Raw genomic sequence first — 26720 nt, 5'->3', positions numbered from 1 at the left:
CCTAACAGCAAATAACCAATTCTAAGGATTATTCCTGTGTAAATATATACTGTTGCAATTTTTTTTACAAGTTGTGTTCATTCTTAATACCAAAAACTGTGGAAGTGAATTCCATGCACCATCATTGCTCTATACTGTGCTCTCCTCTGCACTGGGTTAGTTCAAAGGCAGGTAACAAAAAAAGCTGCCCGTCTGTCGACTGACGCGTGGAGTATATTGATGTCACAAAAAAAACAACAGTTTGCTGTAAAGAATTTTTGGCGCTTTTGCTAGGATGATTTTTCTAATAAAACTAACTGTGGAATCATTTCCCTTTTACACTCAGAGAAATGAACACAAGGCTGGTTTGGCCAACACTTGTACTAAAAGGAAAGTGTAGAACTAAACGAGAAATTTGCAACTTATACGAATTTATTCCAGTTATTTGACCAAGTTGTCGAACAGTAATCTAAATGTGACTGTAGGAGCCATATGAGTGGTTCCCGTCTGAAGTGGGTTGGTTTAAATGGACTCACTATATTGGTGTATGGGTGTTGGGCGTGTCTCATGGGTGTGGTAGATAATAAATGTGGTTGCACTCACTTGTACACAGCACCTGATGTGATGAGCAGAAGGTAGGGTGAGCACGAGGCAAAACTTTCTGTTGACCGCAACATGTCGCAACATACCGCAACTTGAGCACAATTTGAATGATTTGATATATTTGACTGTAACTTGATGGTGTTTGTATATTTATGCACTAATTGCTGCCATAGACCAGTTTGGAGTTTTGACATAGTAGCTGGTGCATTTATTTGTAAGTTGCAGTTATTTGCTTGTGCAGTCTGTGCGTTTGTTTGACGGTTGATCCCATGTGCTGATTTATAGTTTGGACAGTTGCATGTGGAAATAAAGAAGCAAATGATACAGAAGTGTTTGTGCGTTAATTGTTGCGCGTCATCAGGTGTCCTCATGTTTAGCCTGCCGCGGCCATTGGTTGGAGTAGCCGCAACAGTGACAAAACGAATGTGTTTTCATCACTCTATTAGAAATACATCGTTCCCTCGAAGCTGGACAGGAAACTGCAGGATCTAGGACTGAGCAGCTCCCTCTGCAGCTGGATCCTTAGCTTCCTGTCTGACAGACGCCAGGTGGTCAGACTGGGCAGCATCACCTCATCCCCCATCACACTGAACACTGGTGCTCCACAGGGGTGTGTACTGAGCCCTCTCCTGTACTCACTCTACACCTACGACTGCACGGCCACTAACAGCTCCAACATCATTGTGAAGTTTGCGGACGACACTACAGTGGTGGGTCTTATCACCAACGGTGATGAGACGGCTTACAGGGAGGAGGTCAGCGCCCTGACCCACTGGTGTCAAGACAACCATCTCACCCTCAACGTCGCAAAGACAAAGGAGTTGATAGTGGACTTCCGGAGGTGCAGAGAAGTACACACCCCCATCACCATCAAAGTTACACTGAGTAACTTTGTCTCCAATGACAGAACCTCCCACTGTCAAACACAGCACAGGTGAATCTTTGTAAAGGTGGCTGGAGCCCCACCCCAGCTGTCCCAGAGAGGTGGTGTACACACTGGGCGGCTCTGCTATTATAATAAATATTATTATACAGCTCAGAGTGAAAATGGAAAACGCTGGCACTGATGCCGGCGAGCTGGCTGACTGGTTTCAGAGCCAAAGAGAACACAAAGCCACATCAGCAAAGTTATGATGGCAACAAAACTTTAGATTAAGAACGGAAAAGGAAAAGTTATTACTCAGCTGCCACAAAACACTGAACAAACCCACATAACTCATTGTGTGGCCATAGTTTTGGTAATATGAGTGAGCTTGTGAGGTAAACTGAGATACAGCTGTGAGAAAAGTTCACTATTGGTCAGGCGCACCTGGTTATCCCAGAATAAGGAGTCCCTGCAGTAGATGGTGGGGACCTGAGCTCAATATCATGGAGTCTTACACAACAGACAGAAGAAATGAGCCTGAATGTGAAAGCGTTAATTTCTGTGTGCATTCAAGTTGAACCTTGAACCTTTCTCTGGTGGCGTAGATGCTCCGAGATAGCATCCAGCGCAAACTGTGGTGCATTGGTGTTTTTATACAAGTGTGTTAAACTTAGAAGTTAAATTTACTGAACTACTATTTTATTTGAAGGTGGTGAGAATTCAGAGGCTGACCCGACTCATCCACAGCATCAAACACAGGGCAGCAAGCTGAGCGAGCCTTGGACAGGCTGCCAGCTCATCACAAACCTAACAATTAGAGATTTCAGATTTCACATACACACCTAGTGTCAATTTATTATCACCAATTGATGCCACACAGAAAGACAGTCAAGACATTTGAACCCAGCACCTTTGGCAGTGTCAGTGTACACCTGTGTTGTGGCATCACAAGAGATTTTCCTATTAGAAACTTTCTGAATGAGCCAAAAGCACAGAATCAAGCTCCACCTGGTAAAAGGGTGGCTCAGTGAACCAAGAGTGAACTACAGCTTCCTGTGACGGTGCAGTCAAGATCAGGTGATCGTCCCTGTGCGGCTGAGCCAGCCTGTTTTGTGCCCATGTGGAAGATCGAAGAGAACAATACCCCGGCACCTATTATGAGAACCAGTTTCTGTGAAAGAGACAGCTCAGATGAAATTTCTGATTTTGCCAGAGGTGTTGAAACCTCTCGGGTATTTCCTTTCTTGCCTTGAACAAAGAGAGGTCTGTGATGGAGGGGATCCACATTGTGCACAGCCTGGAAGTCCAGGCCCCAGCATCCACTGAGATATGCAGCTCCATTTGCTCTGTTCTGGGTGCGTTTGATATTTGGCAACCTGCAGCGAACACTTTTCCATATGTTTTGTGTTTTTGCACAGGCCTGATATTTCTTTAAAGCTAAGGAGGAGACTCAGGAAGCACAGAAGGAAAAGGGGAGGCATGGAAGGAATCTGACTAGAGCTGACCTCATCATGTTTTCAGATTCAAGTGGAAAAAAATACCAAAAATACCAAGACCACAGTCAGAGATAACTCAACAACATCAGTTTAGTTCAGTAGTTTGGCAAATACATTTATTTGAGCACTTTAAATATAAAACTGCTTATGAAAAATCGTGTTTCTAATGATTTATTAGTCCCATATATAACATTACCTGAGTCACCACCTTTTACTAAACTGGCTCACAGGACGTTTTGAAAGGGACTGATTTTAAACTTCACACCGATGAATGTTTTTTTGGGGGGAAATTCTTAAGATGTATTTATGTAAACCGACATTTATATCCGTATTTAACAGGAGAGAAAGCCGCTATAGCAGGAAGGAAACCTAAAGTTGTTTTTATCATCGGAGTCATAAATGCTTCGAAGTGATATAACCGATAATAAAGTGACTTTTAAGCACAGCTTAAAAAGTATGGGGCGCCGTTTGTAAAGTGAAACATGCTGAAATTAACGGCAACATTTTTCCACATTTAGCTCAAAACAAGTCATTTTTTACAACATTTAGTAAAATATTTGTAACTTTTCATATTTAAAACAGAATTTTAAATGTTAAATATAAATATTATATTTAAATCTAAATGTTAAATTTAAATGCTAAATGTTAAATCTAAATATTTAGATTTAAATCTAAATGTTAAATCTAAATCTAAATGTTAAATCTAAATGTTAAATCTAAATATTTAGATTTAAATCTAAATGTTAAATGTTAAATCTAAATATTATATTTAAATCTAAATCTAAATGTTAAATCTAAATGTTTAGGCTAACATGCAAATTTATTGCACGGATCAGCGGAAATACCAAAATAAAAGTTTCCGAAAACCTCCGGCGCAAAAGTGTGCCGGTAGTGGTCAGACACGTTCTCACTCCCAAAGCGTAATAATTTTCGCTAGATGACAAATTGTCAACATTTTATGCTTTCGGGTACCCAACACGTTCCTAAATTACGGCATCGGAAAAAGGAGAGCACATGAGAACCGTTTGGACTCAATCTACACGTTCGTTCATTTTCTAAAGATCGATTTGGAAAACACTATTTTACGTCATTTAACTGCTAGTAAAGGTTAGGAATAAGGTTATAGTTAGATAAGGTTAGGTTTAGGGCTGGAACACATGGCTGGAACGTCTATTATGGCGGGACCGTCATTCCACTGGAATTCAGCCATAACCCGACCATGAGAAAGCACGTCCGGCGATTTAGCTGAAAACATCGGAAGATCCGTTTTGTCGGCCATCCAAAGGTTCAGCAGTAGTGCACTCTTAGCAGCTGCAGTCTCCACTTCACAATCGCTGCAGCACGCTCGTAGGCAAGAAGTGAAGCAGCACATGGCGGGGAGAAGTGAGGAGGAGAACAGACACAATGTTGCACCAGAGGTTTTCGGGAAGCTTTTATTTTGGTATTTCCGTTGATCAGTACAATAAATTTGCATATTAGCCTAAACATTTAGATTTAACATTTAACATTTAGCATTTAGATTTAACTATAACATTTAGATTTAACATTTAGATTTAACATTTAGATTTAACTATAACATTTAGATTTAACATTTAGATTTAACATTTAGATTTAGATTTAACATTTAGATTTAACTATAACATTTAGATTTAACATTTAGATTTAACATTTAGATTTAGATTTAACATTTGATGAAAAGTTACAAATATTTTACTAAATGTTGTAAAAAACAATTACTCGGAAAAAAAAACATGTTTTTGTAAGGTTTTGAGCTAAATGTGGAAAAATGTTGCCGTTAATTTCAGCATGTTTCACTTTACAAACGGCGCCCCATAAAAAAGCTCAAACAAAAGGTGACCTGTAGTTTGGTAACAGCAGGTGTCTCTCTTTCCATTTACTTAAAAATTATGTTTTTGGTTTTACATTTATGCTTTTAAATCAGTTTGATCTTACATGCTGTGAGCAACCGATCATTTGAGCTGAAGTTCCTCCGAAAACATGATGATGATGATGAAGGAAGGAAGGAAATAGAGGACATGGGCCCACCGAGGAGTCTGTTCTTGAAACACAAACGCGCAAAGTCCTTTAAATGTTTTTTTAAATATCAAACCAACTGAAAAATGTACCTTAAGAAACTTTTTAAAAGAAGTTCTATATATATAGGATATTTAATTATTACCATGAGGATATTATGATGCTTCCATTACCAATATGTTCGGACATGTCCTAATGTAAGTTATTACCTCTGTACTGTACTGAATATACCCATCATTACTAATTATAATCACTGGCATAATGTTTGTGGCAGAATATAGAGATCACTCCCAAAATGACCGAGAGCCGCCGGTCATGCGTCCAGCGGATGCCATGTTTTCCTCTTACCGTGCCCGACGCCCGCTGTGGCCCGTATCCAATCAGAGGTACGCACACTCCGTTGAGCTTCTTGGCCAATCAGCTGTCACACACACCTGCCTAACTGCGCTGTGATCGCAGGTTAACCAGTAACCCACACGGTCCCGCCGGGTAACAAACCCGCCTGCAGACTAACAAAGATCAGCAGGCACACAAACTGCTCCACGGTGACTCCTGTGATAAAACTTTGCTTTATTCACAATTAGAGATCTGTCGTTGTCATATTTACAAATACATAATGCAAGTAGGTACACTAAGAGACGGAGAGCAGAATTTACATCGGTCGACCCCGCCCTCTCCAGAAAAACAAAACAAAACCTGAATTATAAAATTAATAAACGCAGTGATTTTGCAAAGCCAGGTCCCCACCCAACTTTTCAAAGAGTGACTTCAGGGCCTAAAGGGGGGAGTCTTGGATCAGCGCACCTGATCACCCCGAGTCACACCTTTGTTCCGTGTTTGGGTTGCTGTCGCGCGCGCTGTCTAATGAAGCCACGTTTACGACGACACTAAAGACAGCTGGCTCCTCTGACGTCACCTGGCGGGTTATTTAAGCACATTTGTCTCCGAAACCTGCTCAGACACACATTTATCTCCCCTTTCAAAATAAATCACTAAACTGAGAAGGTAAAACATTAATTCATTAGAAGCTCGACTTGTGGGGTCGATCCAAGTGTGTCGCGTGACTTTAAATACATCCCGAGGTTGTTTGGTTTCAATGAAAACATTAAATCTTCAGCATCCCGTAAACTTCTTTGACACCACCCACATTAATGAGCGAGATCACCATTTGTAAACCGAAACTGTGACGTGTCGTGCCTTTCACTTCGTCATCAATCACATGATCAGCCCTGTGCGACAACAATCATACCGGTAGGAAGGCTCGATCGTGTCCTTAAAGGAGCAGGCCACCGATTCGTGACAGCAAGACGGCTCATCAAAACCAAAAACAGGTTACACTGATTACAGCAGGGGCTGGAGCTGTGAAGAAAATGAAAGCTGCTGAACAGATGCATTGTGGGGGTTTTCACAAATCTAGAGGAATTTCAACTTGTTCCCCTCCTCCTCTCTCACTTTTACAGGAAATGCAACGTAAAAATTAAAAGGAAAATCTTTCTGATAATCTTCAAAGCTGTTGGAGAAATGTTTGGCACCGATGTACACTGAGGCAGCAGGCCGTCAGACGAACAAAAGGTATTAAAGGGCTACATGAAACAGGGGCTGATGGGAAACATGATAAAACGCACACAAAAAAAATGTAATTTTTTTCTGTCAAGTACAGTTTGATCGAAAACAGCAGCCCAGACCTCGTGTACCCTTTAAACGAGTTAACCTCACTGCCCATCTGTGACCTCCAGATGAAAGTGAACAGCGGGTCAGACAGATGTGGGTTGTTGCGTCTCGCTGAGGTGGCACAGCACACACGCCAAACCGCCACCACTGTACAGATGTGGCGTTACAGCAGGAGAGAGAAGGATGTATACTGACCTATACGTGACTGACAGGATGTGCACACAGTCATCTGCTTGCAAAACCTCCAGATTTGGGAAAAAAATACAAACACACATGCGCACACACACACACACAGAGTAATCCAGTGAGCATTAGGGTCAGATTAGATAAAATGTCATTGCGGGACACTCACTTGAGCTTTAAACATTTTACTTAGAAAGGCACAAACTATGATTTCCTGGTAAATTATTTTTGATGTAAGAAATAAAAATCAAAAAAAGACATGTCCTTTTCTTTCATGAGAATCGACAACATTTTTCAGCCATAACTCAAATATAAGCATCATGAAGGACTCTTCCTAGATCAGTCTTTATTAAGTTGTTTCCTTAATTGTTAATTTCAAACCTAAAGTTTTCCACTGTAATTGTTTTTTCCTCCAAAAAGTGCAATAATAATAAGAGAGCTTAATATCGGTTCCTCTCATTCTTCCACAGTACCTGAGGCCAGTGACTGTGCTACAAAGTCCGCGTCGACAGACGAAACAAAATAGAAGGAAGCCAGAGTGAGGAAAGAATTGAACTCCAGAACACTACAACATAAAAATAAGTTTTCAATGCAGGGATTTGACTTTGAAAACTGAGGATTCACTTACAAAAGAAACAAAAAACAAAAAGAGGAAGAAAAAATGCATAAAAATCCTCCAGACTGATTTATAGATGAAACGCTTCCTGTGTCGCTCAGATTTAACATCAGCATAGTTCACCTTTTCCTCTTTCACCTTGATCCCAAAAAAGACACACCAAAGAAAATAAAATTAACATTTTCCTAATAAAGGAGCAGATTTCTTGCACTCGAACCACTTGAATGGTTTCCCCTGATCAACAGCTGACTGTTCGAACAACACACGTTCTTTATGGAATCTAGAATACAACAACTGTTTCAAACAGCATCTTTTTTCATATTCACGCCACGGTATTCGAGTTTCATTGTTACAGCTTTTTTTTGTTTGTTTTCTTTAAACGTTTTTCTCGAGCCCCTCCCCCTCACGTGGTGATGCAGGTTTGTTTATTTTTCATCTGTAAAGGAATTGAAAGTCTGTGGAGTCGCTGTGACTGCAACGTTCCTGTCACTCGCTGGGATCGAGAGAGAGAGAGAGAGAGAACTCAAGCGGGGAGGTACATGTGACAGCGGGGAATGAGGTGAAAGGAGTAAGGAGGTGGTGGGGGGGGGGGGGGGGGGTAGCTGGAAAGAGATAATGGGCGGTGGGGGGGTCTGTGTAGTTGCTTCCATTTAAAACTTGACCGTGACCACAATGTTTCAAGTTCTCTCTGTTCTCTTCTTTCACTTGTGCCTCTGGAGCGCTTTCCTCTTTCTCCTTTTGAAGAAGCAACAGCACCTGCACAAACACAGAGGCATGGCTTCCTTTAGAAAAGCAGGTATTTACACACATGTAGATACTGGTACATAGCAAGGCCTGTGAGGGTTGGGGTTCAGCAGCCAGTTCTAATCTGGCTTCCTTTCTTTTAACCATTTCACTTACTGTAATCTCATCATTTGTCTTCATAATAGTTATAAATGAATTAAGGAAGTCGTGGACTTTTAATAACTCAGTTGTTCATGTTTGAAACTACAAATATTTCTTTTGGGGGATCATCTTTGAGGATCATCCACGGCACCTAATCCACTCGACTCCGCTCGGTCTTTAGGGTTTTCCACTAGGCGGCAGCGTCAGGTACCAGGTGCTTTTTTAGCGTCATCCACATGAGCCGAGTTGAGCCAAAAAATGTGACATCAACAGACTCCATTCCCCTCTGTCGAGCCGCCTTGCTACAGCAACCCCACCCAAACTGGGGTGGTACACAACTGTAGCGGAAAACGACCAAAACCCAGTAAGAAAAAGTCGAGTCAAGCTGAGTAGGTGCAAATGGAAAAGACTCGCATAGCTCAACTATGACGATGGTAATCTAGCTGGTCGCCTATTTAAGCTTAACTAGAGCTAGCAAAGTTGTGGGCTGTGAATCGCGTAGAAAAAAGACAACATGAAGAATGTTTCAGAAAGATAAGATGATGTAACTGCTTCTAAATTAAACGAGCCATATTCATTTAAACATTTCTGAGCATTAAAAGAGGCTGTTGTGTTGTTTTTAACTAATATGTATATAACAGCCTAGTCTTTTGTTTTTTGAGTGTGGTCTCATGAATTACTGACACACAGCTGAGTCACAGTAAATAAAGGAGTTTTAAAGTAAGTCTAACCTGCTTCACTACACTTACAGTTATATTCTTTATGTGCAACAGTTAAAATGTTCCCCTCCCTGCTGGTGAACTTTAAGTCCCATTGATAACATTCCTACTGTGCCTCAGCTGCTACTGCTCAACATACACAGAGATATGACAGTGACACACTCATACTTGATGTTTTAGTCAGGCTTAGAACAGACGCTGGCGTATTTACAGCAGGTAATAGCTCCAATATTTGATCGTCAGAGAGAAAATCTGATTTCTTCTTTATATAGTTATAATAGGTTAAAACGGTGTATATAAATGCACTGCTGTGTTCCTATGTAAACAAACCTAACTTAACTGAAGTAGGAAGCATGGAAACAATATTTAAAGTAGCACAAAGTGCAGCTTGTTACTGTGACTAAGTCACTGCCTGTACTCAAAAGGCTTCTACACGGAGGAGCTAACAACAAGGAACACAAAACAATTTAGATGCTTTTCAGCACCAATTTTGGATTTGGACTTATTGGACAGCACTGAAAAAGAAAAGCATGTGTTTTCTGTGTGTGAATGTGAGGATCCCCCCATACTTGGTTTCATCAGGTACGTCAACCTCGGTGGGAGCGGTGATGGGAGCGTTGGAGTGTCCGGCTGTGGGATCATCAGTGTTCAGCTCGCCATTTGTTGAGCTCATCACCTGCACCATTAGAGAAGGACACCAGACTGAATCCAGTTGATGAACATTCACAGGATCAAATAAATGCACCTTGACTATCACAAGTTATCCGCCCTCTCAGGTAAGAAAACAGTTATGCAAGTAACCCAGGATGAGCCAGCTAAAGCCAACAAAGTTTAAAGGACAGGTTCACACTGTTCATTTCTGTCTTCAAACACAAATAAGGCACCGAACAAGTATTGAAAACGATTTTCCTCGCTGTGATCATTTCTCCTGCTTTTTGAGGCTGATAAGAAATCCTTTCCTTTGTTTTTACTCCAAAATCTCTTCTTGTTGCTAAAGTCAGTTTGAAACACACTGAAAAAAAAAACAGCTGATGGACAGCTGAACAAGAGAAAGGAAAACTGCAAGGAAAACTTGATATGTGAATAAGATTGCAAGACAAGAACGTGAACCAATCCTCTAAATACTGCAATTCTATTAGCCGACACTGGGTGGCGCTTGTGCACCACATTTTCTGCAGAGACTTATTTCCGGTGACACAGTTTACACACTGAAAACAGCAAAAACACAAAGAACTATTATAGAATAAATGTACAAAAATAGACCTTTTAGTGTTTCTATTATATTATTATTATTATAAGATACTGCTGGATGTCATCTTTGGATGGCCTTGGATGCAAGCAGCCTAGAAGCAGACCGACAGCAGTGACACACAGGATTCACACAGTCTGATTCGAGCACAGAGTCGAGACAGAGCATCTAACGGGCAGGCAGTGTGAAGTCAGTGAGAGAGAGGGGAGGGGGGGGGGTCAGACACACAGACAAACCTATATGGCCTCATGCATGAGCCATCAAAGCAGCAGCTGTAGCAGCAGCAGTACCTGAACAGAGCCCCCCAGCCGCTCAGCTGTGAGGTGCGACCCCAGAGTCTCCTTATTGGTCACGGGAGTGGGCTGAGACTCACTTCCTTTGGGCTCAGGCGACTTGACGCAAAGAGCAAAAAGGGTTGAGGCAGGTGGGTGTGAGGTGGTGAGAAGGGAGAGGGGGGTGAAGAAGTTTGTGGGGGTTATGGGTCAGGGGGTGAGGGAATGAAGAGTGAGGGAAAGGCAATGTGGTTGAAGGGGGTGAGGGCAGAAATGTGGAAGGACAATGAGAGGAGTTGGGGAGGGGGGGTGGATTAAAAAAAAGAAAAGAAAAACAAAAATTATAGAAGACATCTCCCAAGCAGAAGCAGGCTTGTTAAGACGAACTATGTTAATAGAGGAGTAGAGGGAAGCAAAAATTTATGTGAAGCACAGATCGACACTCTAGTAAAATCATGCAGGAGTAAAAGAAAACAGCCTTGATGGGCTCAGCTGGCACCGCTGAGCAACAGCGTCATCACGTCATCAGACTCTCTGAACTTAGCTGTGGACTCGGGTTTACAGTACAGCAGTTCTTACACTCTGCTTTCACTGACCTAAAAAATATATGTACAAATATGACATTTGGCTACAGATGCTCACAGCCAGCACTTTCTATTGATACGCTGTTTTAAGCAGGATGTTAAAGCTTTACAGTCATTACTGTACATGGTGCAGAAGGCCGTGCGCTGCGAGCTTAAAAGGTGGAACGTTATCGCCGAGCCAATCGCATTAAATACAGAGTAATAAAAAGAGGCTAGAGTCCACAGAAACAAGTCAATCATAAAGTCAAACGGATTCCTTGTACAGCTTTACTGGAACCGATGAGTCAGACTCACCAAGTACAACTTCATGATCAGGAAAATTATTTGTTATCACTGGTTATATTTTATAGATTTTTTTGGCATAATAAAACCAATCAATCATTATCCTATCATTAACATTATATAAAAACAAAAGAAACAAGGCTCGGATAGCATGCTATTAACAACAAAAAGTCTACACTTTGTCACAGACTAAGCAAATAAAAACGGATGACAAATTAAAGGAAAAACATGAACCCCTGATTGCCACAGTGAGGTGATCTGGTGACTCCGGCATCTCCCACCTGGTATGGGCCCACTTTTCAATTCTATTCAATTTTATTTATACAGCTTAAGGCGCTTTATATTGTAAGGTAGATCCTGCAATAATAGATACAGAGAAAAACCCAACAGTCATATGACCCCCTATGAGCAGCACTTTGGCGACAGTGGGAAGGAAAAACTCCCTTTTAACAGGAAGAAACCTCCAGCAGAACCAGGCTCGGGGGGGGGGGGGGGGGCAGCTGGGGTGAGAGAAGGAGCCTAAAGGGATGTTTGACTGCTCATCGATACAATGCTGTGCTGAGTGGTTGCATTTAGCCAATGGTTGCACATTTCTGTTCTGACAGGAGTGATCTCTTCCAGGATAGTCACCGATTGGTTTGGTGATTATGCAAATAGTGTGAATCATATGCTATGGCCCCAAAAGTCAGGAGATAGCCCAGGTGAACACCAACGGCACATTTTGAGCTTGGCTGTAAGACGGTGCTCTCCGCCGGCGCTGTGCTCAAACCCTCCGGAGAGTTCAAGAGGTGGTGTCCTGGCAGCTCGTCACCTTCCTAAAGTTTGGATTTTTTTTTCCATTTATTTGTCACTCGTCTGTACTTTGTCATTACTGGTGTGAACAATGCAATTTGCATTTTCAACTCATGCATGCAATGACTGAGCTTAGCGTGGCAAGGTGTGAAGAATTAATCCAAGTCAAAAACGATGCTTTGTTTCACAGCTGGAGAGTCTGCCTCGTAACGGCACGTGCCCGTTCATTTGCTACAAAGGCATTCGTTTTGTTTTTACTTTACGGACTTTGTGGGGAGACGGGCGTCACTGCCGACCAGTCAGACTGTAGACGCGAACAGGAAGTTGCTTACATTTGGAAACAACGAGAGTGACCTCGAGGATAAACCTGACTGGTTTGGGTGGTCACCCAAGCAACTATATTGGTAGGCGGGAGTGGTGATTGTTGTGTCTTAATGTTGTTGCTGATAACCTCACCGGGTTTTTGGTCTGCTGTTGTGCTTTGTCTCTGCTGTTGGGCTGCACGGGCGTGTCACTGGGGATGGGGCCTATCGGTGTGGGCTGCAAGGCAAACGAACAAAAGCACAAACAAAACAACCTTAGTGAGAAATTTTTAAAAACAACAAACAAAAATAAATAATGTTAATGCCCACGTGATGAGAGACGCTTTTGGCAATTTGGTAATCGGGTTTGCAAAAATAATTAGCTTTGCGTTATTAAGAAATAATTACAGTTAGAGCAACAATATAAACTGATTGATGATGCTAGCAGAGGTCAGGTGGGTTCAGTGAAAGGCACTCACGAGCGATTTGCCGACCCAGTCGTATTCGTAGTCGAAGACGTAGCCGTTCCTATCAAACAGATCGGTGAAGAGCTTCCTCAAGTAATCGTAATCCGGCTTCTCAAAGAAATCCAGCCTCCTCACATAGCGCAGGTAGGTGGCCATCTCTTCTGTACCAAAAGATATATACTGTGAAATCCACACCACTTTCATTTAAAATAAATAAACCCGAAAGGAGGAAAATAGCGCTCTACTGACCAGGGAAACTTTCACAAAGGACTTCAATCGGCGTTGCTCGCTTGGTGTCTCCAATTTTCTGATACCTCTCCTTCAGGGTGTCGGCCTGCAGGGGAAACAAGTTTAAATGTTTACTGTACTATAAATCCTACTCTAATCTAAATATGAGCACATGTGCTGCTGCTTGAGGCGTCCATGAACATGTCCAATATTCAAAACAGACAGATTCTCAAGTCGTGATATCACATGTGCAGCGCCTGCATTTGTGCCGCGGCTCTTTGGACTCACAGAAGTTTTGCCACATGTCATGTCGATATCAGCACTTTGCAACATCATCTCAGCTGTAGATATCTGTTGGTGTGGGGAAAGAAATCCCACAAATCTAGGGCAACCTGTCGCTGACCTCCTCACTGGCACAGGAAAGGCTTCTCAGCTGTTATTTAATTTTCTATCACACATGATGGGATGTTCTTCTGCTCTAAACCAACCAGATCCCCTCCAACCCTTCAGGGTGGTATAGTTTTACACTCCATACAGGGGGTCAGCACAACTCTGTGCGAGTTCCTTAGCTGCCAATATATTGATCGATAAGCTTCAGCGGATTTTCAAGCTCACTCTCCTGTTGTGTGTTTGTGTTGGCCAGAGCTATCCAACATCCCCCACATTTATACATCCCTCACATTCATCCACCAAGAGCTTCCACCCACATAGCAAATGTTCAGATGAGTTGTCTTGTCTTCTAGTCTGTTCTGTGTACACCTTTGATACCGATGCCTTCAAAAAGCAACCACAGCAGCTCTGCAGCCTGCTGAAACCGGCCCTTGAGACACCTGCGACTGTGGCCGTGCTCCTTAGTCATGTAAGCTTTTTCTCACAGCTCTTAAGCTGCAAAACAAGGTGCAGAAGGTGGTTTCCTGTCGCATCTGATTGTTTGTGCAGAAAAAGGTGTGTAAATTCAACAGAAAAATAAAGAGACAATATTTTAAGTATCCAACTGTGCCAATTTAACTGTTTCTCAGTGTTTCAGTTTCTAAAAAGAGAGACCTTAAAATGTCACCAGTCTGAGAGGATGCTAAAGTTGAGTGGGCGTCAAGTATCAAAAAAGAAACCGCTACGCCACGCATCGAGTGGATTACAAGACAAGCGTTATATCAGCATGAGGCAAATTGCTGCAGTACCTTTAGGCCTTGCCAGGGAAGGCTGCCTCGAAGAAAGTACATGAACATGTGACCCAAGGCCTCCAAATCGTCCCTTCTGCTTTGTTCTGGAAGTACAAGATCAGGATGAAAATGAGGTTAGCTGTGATAAACAAATGCATTTTATAACCAGCTGGCAAGACTAACAGTGGCTTCAAAGAAACAAAGCACGAGTCCACTGTTCCCGTCTTAAAAACATCTTATCGAGCCTCAACATGAAGATGGCCAATCGTGCGTCACGAAGAAGCAGCAGACTCAGCTTCTCACGGCAACTACTGATTAAGGCAACAAACCGATCAATGTTCAAGTTCAACACACTGAGATCTATCCTTATCAGGCTTCATGTACACCAACAATGGCAATCACGCTAGGCGGTCACATGAAGGTTGTTATCAATGCGATAACCACCAGCCAGTCCAGGGTTTAACAATCTATTCACATATTTATATAAAACAGGCATTGCTGGCAGCATGTGCCCAAAAGAGGACAAGAGTACTAGCAGCAGATTTTACAGAGGCTAATAACTTTCTAAAAGCACAAACAATTTTTTTTATTGACGTCATGGCTATTTTTGTTTTCAACTCTTCTGTAGAAATGACCACGTTTGTAACACGGAAAACTCTGGTTTAAACCTACAGTTACCATGCTAGGCCCGTAATGCTGCTTTGTGCTACAGGACTATGAGGTTACTGGTTAAAATGCTTCAAAATAACCCAGAAACGAAACAAGACATCAGAAAAATATGATTCATTTAACAATCCTAAAGCATCCCTGGTTATCTCGCATATCACCAACATTCAGGTAACACCCAGTGACTAAACAGATAACAGTATGTAAAAATCAGGTTAATGCCATTTGTTTGCAACGCTGCATTTGTGAGCAAACCAGTTAGGACATTCACATTATACTAAATATTCATGCAAATAAAGTTTGCATATGCAAATGTAGACAGCTAATCAACCCACAGGTGTATTCCTGAGACTTTCTTACCCTTTCCCAGGTGTGTGTTAATGCTCATGTAGCGTGCCGTCCCAGTCAGACTCTTGTGCTCCCGATAGGGGATGTGTTTTTTGGTCTCGGGGTCTATGTATTCTTTGGCCAGACCAAAGTCAATGATGTGGATGGTGTGCTGCCTCTTGCTTCCTGGCCGCCCAACAAGAAAGTTTTCAGGCTTCACGTCTCTGTAGATCAGACTCTTGGTGTGGACATACTCCATCCGTGTTATCTAGGTGAACGATCGGTGTTAGCATTTGAAGTTTTAATCGCTTTGCAAGCTGAACAGTTTCCAAACATGAAAACTCAAAGCAGTTTATGCAAAACGCGATAAAAAGAAAGCCTGCCCATTAAAAATGTTAACGGCAGCCAAACCAAAGACAAACCTGCAACAGCACAGCAAGCATGTCCACCTCAGCAGAGGCTTAGAACATGAAAACATCCCAAACCCAAGCACATGTATGTTTACTCAATTTTTTTTTTAATTTGAATGAAAAAAAAGAGTAAATGCTACATGCACAGGCTTCTCTCATACTCTCATGTTGTGGCTGATGATGCTCATGTAATATCTTACCACTGTCATCTTATATCGACTAAGATTTTAACACCGAATTCAAACACAAAGTAAGTTTGGAACTAGATACTACAGAACTTGGTACTCGTCTCTACTCTGTTTCTAGCTGCAGTGATAATGGAGCCATCTTCCAGGCAAACACTTTAATAAACTAAAATTCAGACTTTCTGGTATTTACCCACTGAGTTCAAAGTCAGGTTGAGGGGTCAGTAAACCTGCCCTCTGGAACAAGCCGCTAACGACAACATTTGTATTCACAGTTGCACTATGAATAACTTTCTGGGAAGCCTGATGTCACCAAAGCAAGCTCCTCTGAACATATGCTCACTCCTCTCCCACTTTAGGCCTTACCAGCTGTATGGCTATCATGAGGACGGTCTTGAGGGAGAAGGTGCGGTCACAGAGGTCAAACAGGTCCTCTAGACTGGGCCCAAGCAGCTCCAGCACCATGGCATTGTATTTCCCACAAGGACCAAAGTAGTACACCTGAGGGATTCCCTCTGTGGAGACACAATAACAAAGTTAGTGAGACTTTTTAGATTTTGCCTTATAAATTAATTGACTGAAACACAGTTATTGATAATCGGCTTTGCATAATCACTTTTGAGACTTTTATTTTCACTGTGTTACTAAGTCAGAGTTTGTTACACCATTGGTTCCTGGTAGGCCAGCACATGCTGTCAGTGTTGTAGTCAGTCACAACAACTGTAAACAACAGCAGTGAAAACACGATGTTTTAAGTGTTAACATAAATTAAGTGCTTAATTGTTAATTAACAAAGTGCTTTGTGTGCTGAATTATGGTGCTGGTTTGTTGATAAGAAAGAGTGGGGCAAACTTTTATTTCCTCAACAGGTTTTTCAGAAACAGGAGTGGCTTAGTGCTTTCTTTGTCCTCTGAAGCAGGATTAAAGGGAAAGGTGTCAGCGCCCAACCAACAACTGTACAAAGCCTTTGTTACCAGAAACTGCCACACCCATCATAGTCTGTGTATAGGACGACTTCTAAAGAATGTGGAAGGATCAACCCGGCAGTATTTACCTTCTTTAAATATATCAGCGTTTTGACAGTGGAACTTCTGGGGGCGTGGCAAAACTGTTACGAAAACACCCCCTCCCCTGGAATAATCAGGAACAGTAAAGTCTTGCTTCATTTTTCAAAAATACAAGTGCATCTGAAAACCACCAGGAAAGATTCAAATCTCTTAAAATCAACTGCAGTTTGTGTAAATGTTACACAGTAAAGTATTTTGGCCTGAGGCTGCGGTTTCCACACGCTTTATTCTGACGACGACAACAACTGAGACCAGGGAGGATCCAGATTTATCATTTCTTTATAGTGGTTAATCCACCATCATGCACAAGCTCTTTCACCAAAATTATATTTTTAATCCTAAATATAATTATTGTTCTTATTTGTGAATTTTCAAATTGACCATTATACAAAAAAAGTAAAAAAGTTAAGTGTACCTGTTTTGTTTTTTTTCACTAAGATACCAAATTACAGGTCTTTACTTGCATTGCTAAGATGAAAAATTTGTTTTAGTGATTGAACATTAGGCTTCTTTGTGTGGGCTAAAATTTGGGTTAACAATATACTCATTTTCCTATTTGTTTATTTATTTATTACAAAAGCACAAGAACAGACTTGCTTATCTGAACAGATTTTCTTTTCCAGTCTTATAACCTTTTTGTAGTCATGAGCAGGGCTTTTGAGCCAAAGCTACAAAGTTTGCAGCTTAATGATCAATTCATGGTACCACATTTGTGTCCATTTGCATAGCTATTTGACTACGCAGAGAGAAAGATCACAGGTATGCGACCTACACAAATGTGCTTGTGTCCAGACTTCTAAAAACCTACAGGGACGATGCTGTGCATAGATTAAATGCTGATTTGCTGAAAAGGAAAGGGAGTGACAGCAGAGATGACCAAATGGAAAATAAACATAGATATCAGTTCTCTTATAGGTTATAACTACAGTACTCTGCAGTGTGGAAGAGCCACCCACAGAATGATTGTTTGACACATGTCTGACGGGGCGGTAAACAGCTACAAAATGTAGGCGATGGTCTGCAAAGCTGTGCACAGGACTGACGTACAGATTCGCACACGTGTGTTTCAGGATTTAATGCTGTTGTTTCTCCTTCACTTTGAATTTGGTGAACGTTGCTGAACAGAGCTGAGGATCCATCCATTAAAATAGGCCTTTAAACCACAACAGTGATCTTCCCACCAGATTTGCATAAAAATAAAGAGTAAAATACTAAAAGAATGATCAAGCTCTAACATACAAATCTAAGAAGGAACTACAGTGAGACAGAGATGACAGAGTTGTTTAAAGAGCTAAGGATCTGACATTAGGACTAGTCACGTATTTCTCTCCCATTTAAATAACAGCTAGTAAATCAGTTGCCAGGAACATGCTTAGAGTGGGCACAACTCTGCATTGCCTTTAGCGCTGCCACGATTAGTCGACTAGTCACGATTATGTCGACTATTAAAATCGTCGACGACTAATTTAATAGTCGACGCATCGTTTGAAGCTTTGTAAGATCACAAAGGACGCAGGAATGAGTAGTAGGATTTAAGAGTGTAATAACGGACTGAAACAGAAGATGGCAGCACTGCATGTCCAAGGATGCCAGCTGCCGTTAAACCCCGAAGAAGAAGAAGCTGTGTCCCAGAATTCATAGCGCAGCCCAGCTCAGTTTATAACAATGGCGGCAGCTAGTTAGTTTTAACTTTACTCTTATTATTCTTTCTGGGTCACAAAATAAACGTTTAACATATTTTCAGGCGAGAATGTAGCTGTGTAAACCTCAAATATCTGCTCAGTTTATCAAGACACCACATATTTTCAAAAGCGCTCCGACGTTTTCGGAGACGTCTGTTACCCACTAGCTCGTTAGCTAGCCGGGGGCTAGGCTAACTAGAGCCGTGAGAACACCGGACTCCCGGCAAATCGTTTTCAAACCCACCGCCGTCTTTCGCTAGTCAGGTTAAACATATATATAAGTCACTTAGATAACTTAAATGTTATTGTTTGGCTTTTTTCAGTATTTTATTTGTTCCTGAGTAAATCGGTTTGGCTGAGATTAAAGGTATAGTTTTTGCACAGCTAAAACTGTCAAGCAGACAGCTGATTATCAGAAGTGTGAGACGCTGGAGAATATACTCCGGTGTCCTGTTATATTTTAGATAGCAAGGAGTTTATTAAACTTCACCGAAACAATCTGCAAATTTCATTAAAAATTAATAAACTACCATCTTGTCTTTATTTTTAGTTAGCACAAACACTTCAAGCTGTAAGCTAATGATAGTTATATAAGACCAGATGCTGCTGGTGCAATAAGCTGTACGTCCAATGGATGATGATCTGATTAGTCGACTAATCGCAAAAATAATCGGTGACTAGTCGACTATCAAAATAATCGTTTGTGGCAGCCCTAATTGCCTTAATGGTAGTTTAACATTGCAACAGGACCCCAGTGCATCCATGCACACGCATACACACAAACAAGCACGTCCGTCTGCACTTTAGCCTCTAGGATTTCACTGGTGATGATGGAATGGACTGTATTGACATTTATAGAGCACCATTATACTCTTGCTGACCACTAAAAACATTTTATACTAAAAGCCACATTGACTTTTTTTAAAAAAATATTTAAACTTGAAACATAAACACCAAAGACTCTATTCTTTGCATGTTAGTGTTTTATCCAACATGCATCCAAACCAACAGCCAGTTTGGAATCACCAATTAAACGCATGTCTGTGGTCTAATACCACAGATGAGGCAGTGATGAGAGATCACTCGGAGGCCTGCTCGTCAAAGCTTGGCCCAAATCTAGAGGGCATTCAACTCATCACGAGAGGAGAGTGCAGTGTGTATCGTAATCTTCTGCGGGTGAGCAAAGCTTGTACACAGAGCAGCTGCGAGAACTAGTCTAAAAATGACTGATGGGACCAGCTGGGAGTAAATGAGGGGATTTTTGTCAAAAATGTAATATAGACCATGACACAACAATAGCTGTGCAAAAGAGGATATTGTCTCAAGCATAACGACAAAACAAGGATCCTTCAACAACACACAAAGCAAACTGAAACGCCCCGACCAGGATAAATGGCTGTAATTCTAACCGTAACATAAAGTCGTACAAAAATATAAACTGTGTGTTCAGCATTGTGGGAAAAGCTCTGGCTTTCACTGCAAGCCTGCGTCAGTGGCGCTCTGACCCTTGCTGTCTTGACAATTTCAGACAATTCACCCAATTGTATGTGCAGGCAGTCCTTCTCAGGCGACACAGCAAGAGGGAAGGCGGCATCATGCTAGTCGAACACAATGTTGGCCAACAATGAAATGTCAGCCTTAAGGGCCAAAGAGGAGAAGTCTGGGGGAGAGGGGGCAGCGTCAAAGAGGAGGGTAGAGGAGAAGGAATCCATATTAAAGATTTAGATTAGAGAGTCGAGTATATTGAGGAGAGAGCAGGAGAAGTAGAGACTTCCATTAGGTTCACTGCTCTGAAGAGGTTCTCACAAAGTTGAAATATGATCAGCATTCGAGCTTTCAAAGACTGAGCCGGAAGCTAAAAATGCAACACAGCTTAAAAGCACAACAATCTCCGAAGATGTAGTCAGGTTAAAAACCAGCAGCTTGAGGATCAAGCAGCAATACTTTTGTTGAGTTTGGGCGTAAGTTAATTATTAATTATATCTGATAACTTTAGATTTTAACCTCCGCAGAAGCATGTGTGGCCCGATGACACCACAGCTTAAGGACACAGTTGTTAAAATAATCTTATCAGTCCAACTTTGAATAATACCAGCAGCAGTAAATATATAAAAGCACATGATTTTCCAGGGTCACAGCAGGTGGGTGGATGAGCCTCAATGATTTGCAGAAAACATTATCAACGTGCCGCGTCATGCCACTGAAAGCCTTCATGATTCTGAATATTAACAGCCACAATATTCGAGAGGAGACCTCCATACAAATGACCCTAATTACATAACATCCATGCAGGCGTGATGAGATGACTCGAAGAGCTACATGGCTATAAAATGCCATTAAATGATACCTACTCTCTATAAACTGAAGCCAGTCCCCTGACAGTGGTAAAGTGAACGATTGGTAGCATTAGACTTCTTCTAAAAGGATATGTCAATGACTTGTTTTGCTACTGGCAGCAGCAGCAACTGCAATAACAGATCCATTCTAAATGTTCACAAAAATCTGCAAAGTGGGAGACAGGATTCCCAACAGCGGGGATCTGTTCAGGACAAGAGAGAATTAATAGTGTGCAGATAAGCTCCTCCTGGGCGTTAAGCGCTGAGTAGTCCGTGCTGTGACATATTTGAGGTTCTCCGGTTGGGCAGGACTAACAGGGTCACATGTCCCCATTAAGCCAAGTTGACAACATAAGTAGATTTAATCTATCGCCTTGATTCCTCCCATGCTAGACGGTCAAGTGAGCCTTCCTGACATATCACCATGTAGTGGTCAGTCACCAGCTGGAGATGAGGCCTCTCTGCTCAGCTCTAATACTGCAGCTCTAAAGTGTTGTGCAAGTAGCAAAAGAATGAATCAAATTTTGATAGAGTCAGATATTCCCCATTATTTTCCTTGATTTACACACACAGTTTGCAAAACTTGACAATATTATGTAGCCACCTGTTGAATGTGAACATCTCTTAATGTCAGAAAGCAGCCAGATCGCTTCATTTATTTAAAATAAATGAGCCTTGCCACAGAAATTACTCATGTGTGTATGCTTCCGCTTGCAAAAGATTAACACAAAAGACATCTGGCACAGGTCGGAGCAAATCACTATTACTGAACCTGTTTAGAACAGGAACATAATATACTTCAACCTAAAACAAATTAAACCACTGACAGTTCAAGTGAACAACCTTGATTATCCAATTACACTGGCACCTGACTATTAGGCAGTCAGTGTTCAAAGGATAATGTGGTGGAAGAAAAAACAAAGTGCAGGAGTTCAGGGAAAGCTGGCTTGTGCTTGTTACAGCAGTGCTACTGCAGTACAAACTGCTGAGAATCCTAATTTTACTCAGTGAAAGCTATCCGAACACAAAGTACATCACAGTTTGCTGCGTATGGAAGTCTGCAGTCACTCAGTGTCCATGCTGACCCTGTCCAACGCCCCATGCTCACAATGGGCATGTGTGAATCAAAACTGGACAGGAAGTGGAAGGAAGATTGCCTGGTCTCATGACGCATACCATTATTGTGCACACCCAGGTGCGTGTGTGGTTGCTCGTGGTTCCAGCAGTTTGGGAAGAAGGCAAGCCAAAGCGGTGTGATACTCTGGGCTTCTTTGGCTTGTTGTCCCGGTGAGTGACAGGGGAGGACTAAAACAGCCCAACAGTGCCATGTGTGCGATTAATGGCTGTGAGCCACATCAGGGATACTTTAAAAAGGCCAATGATCACTTGTTGGTTTTTAGCACCCCTGAGGGATGGCTACTGAACAACAAACAGAGGAATGGAGAGGATATGTTTTTGCATCGCTTAACTCCACACTTAGTATCGGTGCTGAATTCAAGTGGATAGGGACAATTGTGTGTCTTCGCCCAAAATCAGTTTGAGTAAAGACAATATCAGAGCTAAGCAGGTGCATTCACACACACACACACACACACACACACACGCACACACACACACACACACATATATAAATAAAGCTAAAGACCAATAGTGGTCTCACTGAAAGGAAGAATGCAAGGGAAACAGGCTTGTACTGCAGGAATCCTCTGCTATAAAAAAGGAAAGTGGCACTGGAGGTGACAGGTACAGTTATGATTGACTAAATGTGAATGTCAAATGAAGAGATTACACCAAAGAGTGCCATCCAGACAAACAAGCCACACCCTGTCAACACACCTTGGAGCGTTTCCCTACAGTGTACAGGCAGCGCACAGAGAGGCAGAGGATATCGTGACTAAGGAGACTAGGGAAGCTATCCAAGCAGACACCATAATGGCCCAAATGCTTGTAGAGGGCCAGCTATAAATAGCCAAGGACTGCCCTAATGCCCCACCTCCGTATCAACAGTGGAGGGTTTTTGCTCTGGCACAAGGAGCCAAGAAGCAGGCACGTGTCACTAAATTAGACCAGGACACATGCACTTTACTTGACAAACAGACGAGAATCACTGCAACAACAGGAGCACTTGGAGTAGATTTAGAATAGCACACACAAACGACCAAGTAAGCTTCATTTAAATAGGTACAGTCGGTCTTTTTCAGTTTAACTGAAAAAATGTTGTACTTATAAATATACATTGATTGGTGTGTAATTAGGTCTTCCAACAAATTGATGCATTCTCATAAACTTAGAACTAGTCCACTCAAAATACATAGGAGCGAGCGCTGGATTGCAGAAGCCACCGTGTTGCCCAACATCCTGAATACAGTGTCTGAGACAGACACATTACACATTTATGAGTGTAGCTAGAGCCCAGCCACATATGTAGGATGACAAAGACAGAGGAGAAGAGAACTTTAACCAGGTGGGGTTGGAGGGTGAGAGCTGATGGTGAAGCCTATCATGCAGGTGCAACCACCAGTCACCACCACGAAGCCTGCAGCTGCAAACTAGAGCAAGAAGAGGCCCAGACCTCACAAGCCTTGGAAGAGCCGCTGCAGGTTCATAGTTATGACACCATGACATGATTTCTATTTCCTAAGGAAGAAGCGAGCAAAGGTAGAAGCTATATATTGTTTACACTTCCAATATCTCGACTTGCAGTGAGTGTCCTTAGTAGCAGGTGGTGAAAGTAAATCACTAAAGAAAAATTGGTGCACTGGACTTATAAAACAAGACAAAACAAGAGCATTGTTTCATAACCTGCAGTGACCAAAATCCTAACTAACGATTAAACTCAATTAATCACCCATCTTCACAGGTGCTCATGATTGTCTTTCTGCGTAAGGTTTCACTTGCAGCACAGGTAAATCTAGTGTGAAAATGTCCATTCATATTCAACTCCCGCCTATTAGAGGGAAAAAATAAATACAGAAAAAGAAAATACAAAGTGAAGTCTCTTACCTGAATTCCCCAACTGTTTGTAAAATCTATACTCCAAATGGAGCTGCGGCGCCCTGGATTTTATAGGTTCCTAAAAGAGAAGAAAGGAAGAGTGTTCACACATCGGTTTGTGTAGGTATGCGTGCGTACAGGTGACTGCATCAAAAGTTGCTTTTTTTGGCACAGAAAAAGTTTTCCTGTAAATGAGATAAATGTAAAACTAGGGCTGTTCGAACATAAACCTTTCACAATAAAGCTCAAGATCCTGTTGAGACTTTTCAAAATAAACTGAAACATGAAAGAGTATGCAGAGTGTTTACGGATGAGAAGCAAAAAAGAGACGTCAGGTGTAGGGGTGGGTTTTAATAATCGATTCATCGATTCTGGCTTGGATAACGTGATATCGATTCATTAAAATCCTGAATCGATATTTTTATATAAATGTATTTTGCGGAGATTCCAGAATCTCAGGTGAAACGTCACAAAATTTTGACAACCACCAAACATTTAAAACAGTAACTGTGAGCAGGTACACGGCTTCTGCACAAAGACGTAAACACAAAGCGCGGGCCCGCAGATCACAATCAGTGAGACGTCGCCTTTCTCCCCCGACGGCACGGACACGGTCGGGGCTGAAAGCCGACAGCTCGCTGATTCTGATGTTTCGGCGGGTCCGCGCTTTGTGTTTACGCCCTTTTTGCCTAAAGCTGTTAGTTTTTATCTCTCTCCAAACAATATTGACCAAACCAGCAGCAAAAGAAGATCCAAACTAAGCTTCACATAAACATCGTCATGGACTCACTCTGACTTTTGCTGTTTTGCTTCCACCACAATAAAATCACACTTCATGCACAGCTCTCTCTCTCAGTATACTTCAAGAACAGTTTCCCGTCTATCCCTGAAATCTGTTTTCTGCATTATTCGTTTGCTTGTTACGCACAAGTCTACCATTGTTTACAGGCTGTCGCTGTTTTTTTTTTTCCTTTTACTTACTTCCGAAAAGAAAACCTAATTTCTGCCGTTCAATAGGCTTCTAAACAAATTTAAATTTGTCTCTAATAAAACCGCTGTAACTTCAGAGTAGGGCTGAACGATATATCGCATTTGCGATAATATCGCGACATGATCAAGTGCAATTTTCTAACCGCAAAGGCTGCGATTATACTCTGGACATGTCCAAATTCATGGGCTGCATCCTCCTGAGGCCGCATTTGTAGACCGATTACGTCACAGCGACGTGCCGAAGGCTGTCCAAATTACTACCATATCCCAGAATTCATAGCGCGGCCCAGCCAAACTCCAGTTTCCAGCAATGGCGGCCGCTACTAAATTTTAAAATTACTCATACTAATCTTTCTGGGTCACAAAATAAACTTTTAACATATTTTCAGGCGAGAAAGTAGTTGTGTAAACATCAAATATCTGCTCGGTTTATCAAGATATCCCTTTAAATTTTAAAGGCGTGTTTGTGTGTGTGTTTATACAATTGCTATTATGTTTGCACTTTATGTGTAATGTTACTGACTGCAGAGATCAGTAAGATGTGTGTATTTTTTATTTATTAGTTTTATTTATTTAATATTATTTTTTAATTGAATGACTGTCTAGTAGTTCACAGATGTCGAAAAACTGAGTGTGGTAAAGCCACTGATTTTGTTTATGTATATTTCTGCAATCTGCACATTGTACTGACTTTCATTTTAATGTTTACACCAGGGTTCCTTGTCAGCACTTTATGCTCAGATGTTTGTAAGCTAAAAATAAACTATTGTGTATGTTCAAATATACTGTTGTGATTGAAGAAGTTAAATAAAAATGTCAGTCATCAATTCATGCATCACCTCATGTCATCATAACAGAGGTCTGTCTTCCAGGAAAGAACAGTTTAAAATTAATGTAATATAGTATTGGCCATACTATATGATGTATTGCTTGTCTTTGTTTAATAATACAGAAGACAAAGACCTTAAAAAATAATCGCATATCGCATCGCAATCGCAATATTGGGGCAAAAAAATCGCAATTAGATTATTTTCCATAATCGTTCAGCCCTACTTCAGAGCTAATGTTCATAAGTTGATTAATGGTTTTCTTTTGTTTTTGATCTACTACAGAACATTTTTATAAAATCCCAGGCCAGGAAAATCGCCTTCATGTTTTTCTGTGTTTTATCTTCAGCTACTTTGACACAAAGGCCTCTGCTGTGATGCTCACACCTTTGATAAAGTCTCAAAAGTGTCAGCTTCCTTTTTATAGATACAAAAATATGTAAATATACTGATCTGAATTATAATATTTCTGACTGTCTGAGGCAAAATTTCCCAGATTCAAATGAAATCGAATCGTGGATCGAATTGATTCAGGACCTTGTCAATCGGAATCGATTCTAGAAATCAGTGACGATACCCAGAGCCCTAGTCAGGTGCTAAAAAATAAACATTAGACTCAAACGTTAGAACAGACTTTTCCCCGCAGCACGCTGTGTAATAAATACTCACAACGAAAACGGCGGCCGTTACAACTTATAACCAAAATAAATATCGTTTCATGCATCGGTTAAAAATTCCAGGTACACGAAGCCCAGCTGGAAACACTTCACACAAGTCGAGATGCCCGAGATTCACAGAATTTACAGAAAATGTTAAATTTTTGTGATTTATATTATTACGTTATTGAGA

General features: G+C 41.4%; 1 protein-coding gene across 9 annotated transcripts in view; it reads right to left on the bottom strand.

Annotated features, from left to right (window-relative positions):
• Positions 1–8040: 8040 nt before the first annotated feature.
• The window catches only part of csnk1g2b (casein kinase 1, gamma 2b), a 37456-nt gene continuing 18776 nt past the window's right edge, over positions 8041–26720 (bottom strand). For 6 of the 9 annotated variants that reach the window (XM_086268241.1, XM_086268243.1, XM_086268242.1 and 3 more), the window contains exons 3-12: positions 24064–24133; positions 16342–16490; positions 15414–15648; positions 14406–14491; positions 13249–13333; positions 13012–13160; positions 12687–12770; positions 10591–10692; positions 9621–9727; positions 8041–8203 (exon numbers count right to left, since the gene is read on the bottom strand). In XM_086268241.1, the coding sequence (XP_086124367.1) occupies positions 8149–8203; positions 9621–9727; positions 10591–10692; positions 12687–12770; positions 13012–13160; positions 13249–13333; positions 14406–14491; positions 15414–15648; positions 16342–16490; positions 24064–24133 (1122 nt within the window). In that variant the 3' untranslated portion in view covers positions 8041–8148. The remainder of the gene's footprint in view (positions 8204–9620; positions 9728–10590; positions 10693–12686; positions 12771–13011; positions 13161–13248; positions 13334–14405; positions 14492–15413; positions 15649–16341; positions 16491–24063; positions 24134–26720) is intronic. The other 3 variants (XM_086268247.1, XM_086268249.1, XM_086268248.1) reach the window with 3 other exon arrangements.

Source organism: Aulonocara sp. 'chitande type north' Nkhata Bay, linkage group LG17 (genome assembly GCF_057382095.1).
Source record: "Aulonocara sp. 'chitande type north' Nkhata Bay isolate Kocher_YH1m ecotype deep benthic linkage group LG17, A_spYH_male_GT1.1, whole genome shotgun sequence".
In the NCBI taxonomy this organism is placed as follows: domain Eukaryota; kingdom Metazoa; phylum Chordata; class Actinopteri; order Cichliformes; family Cichlidae; genus Aulonocara; species Aulonocara sp. 'chitande type north' Nkhata Bay.
This window is presented reverse-complemented; position numbering and strand designations above follow the sequence as displayed.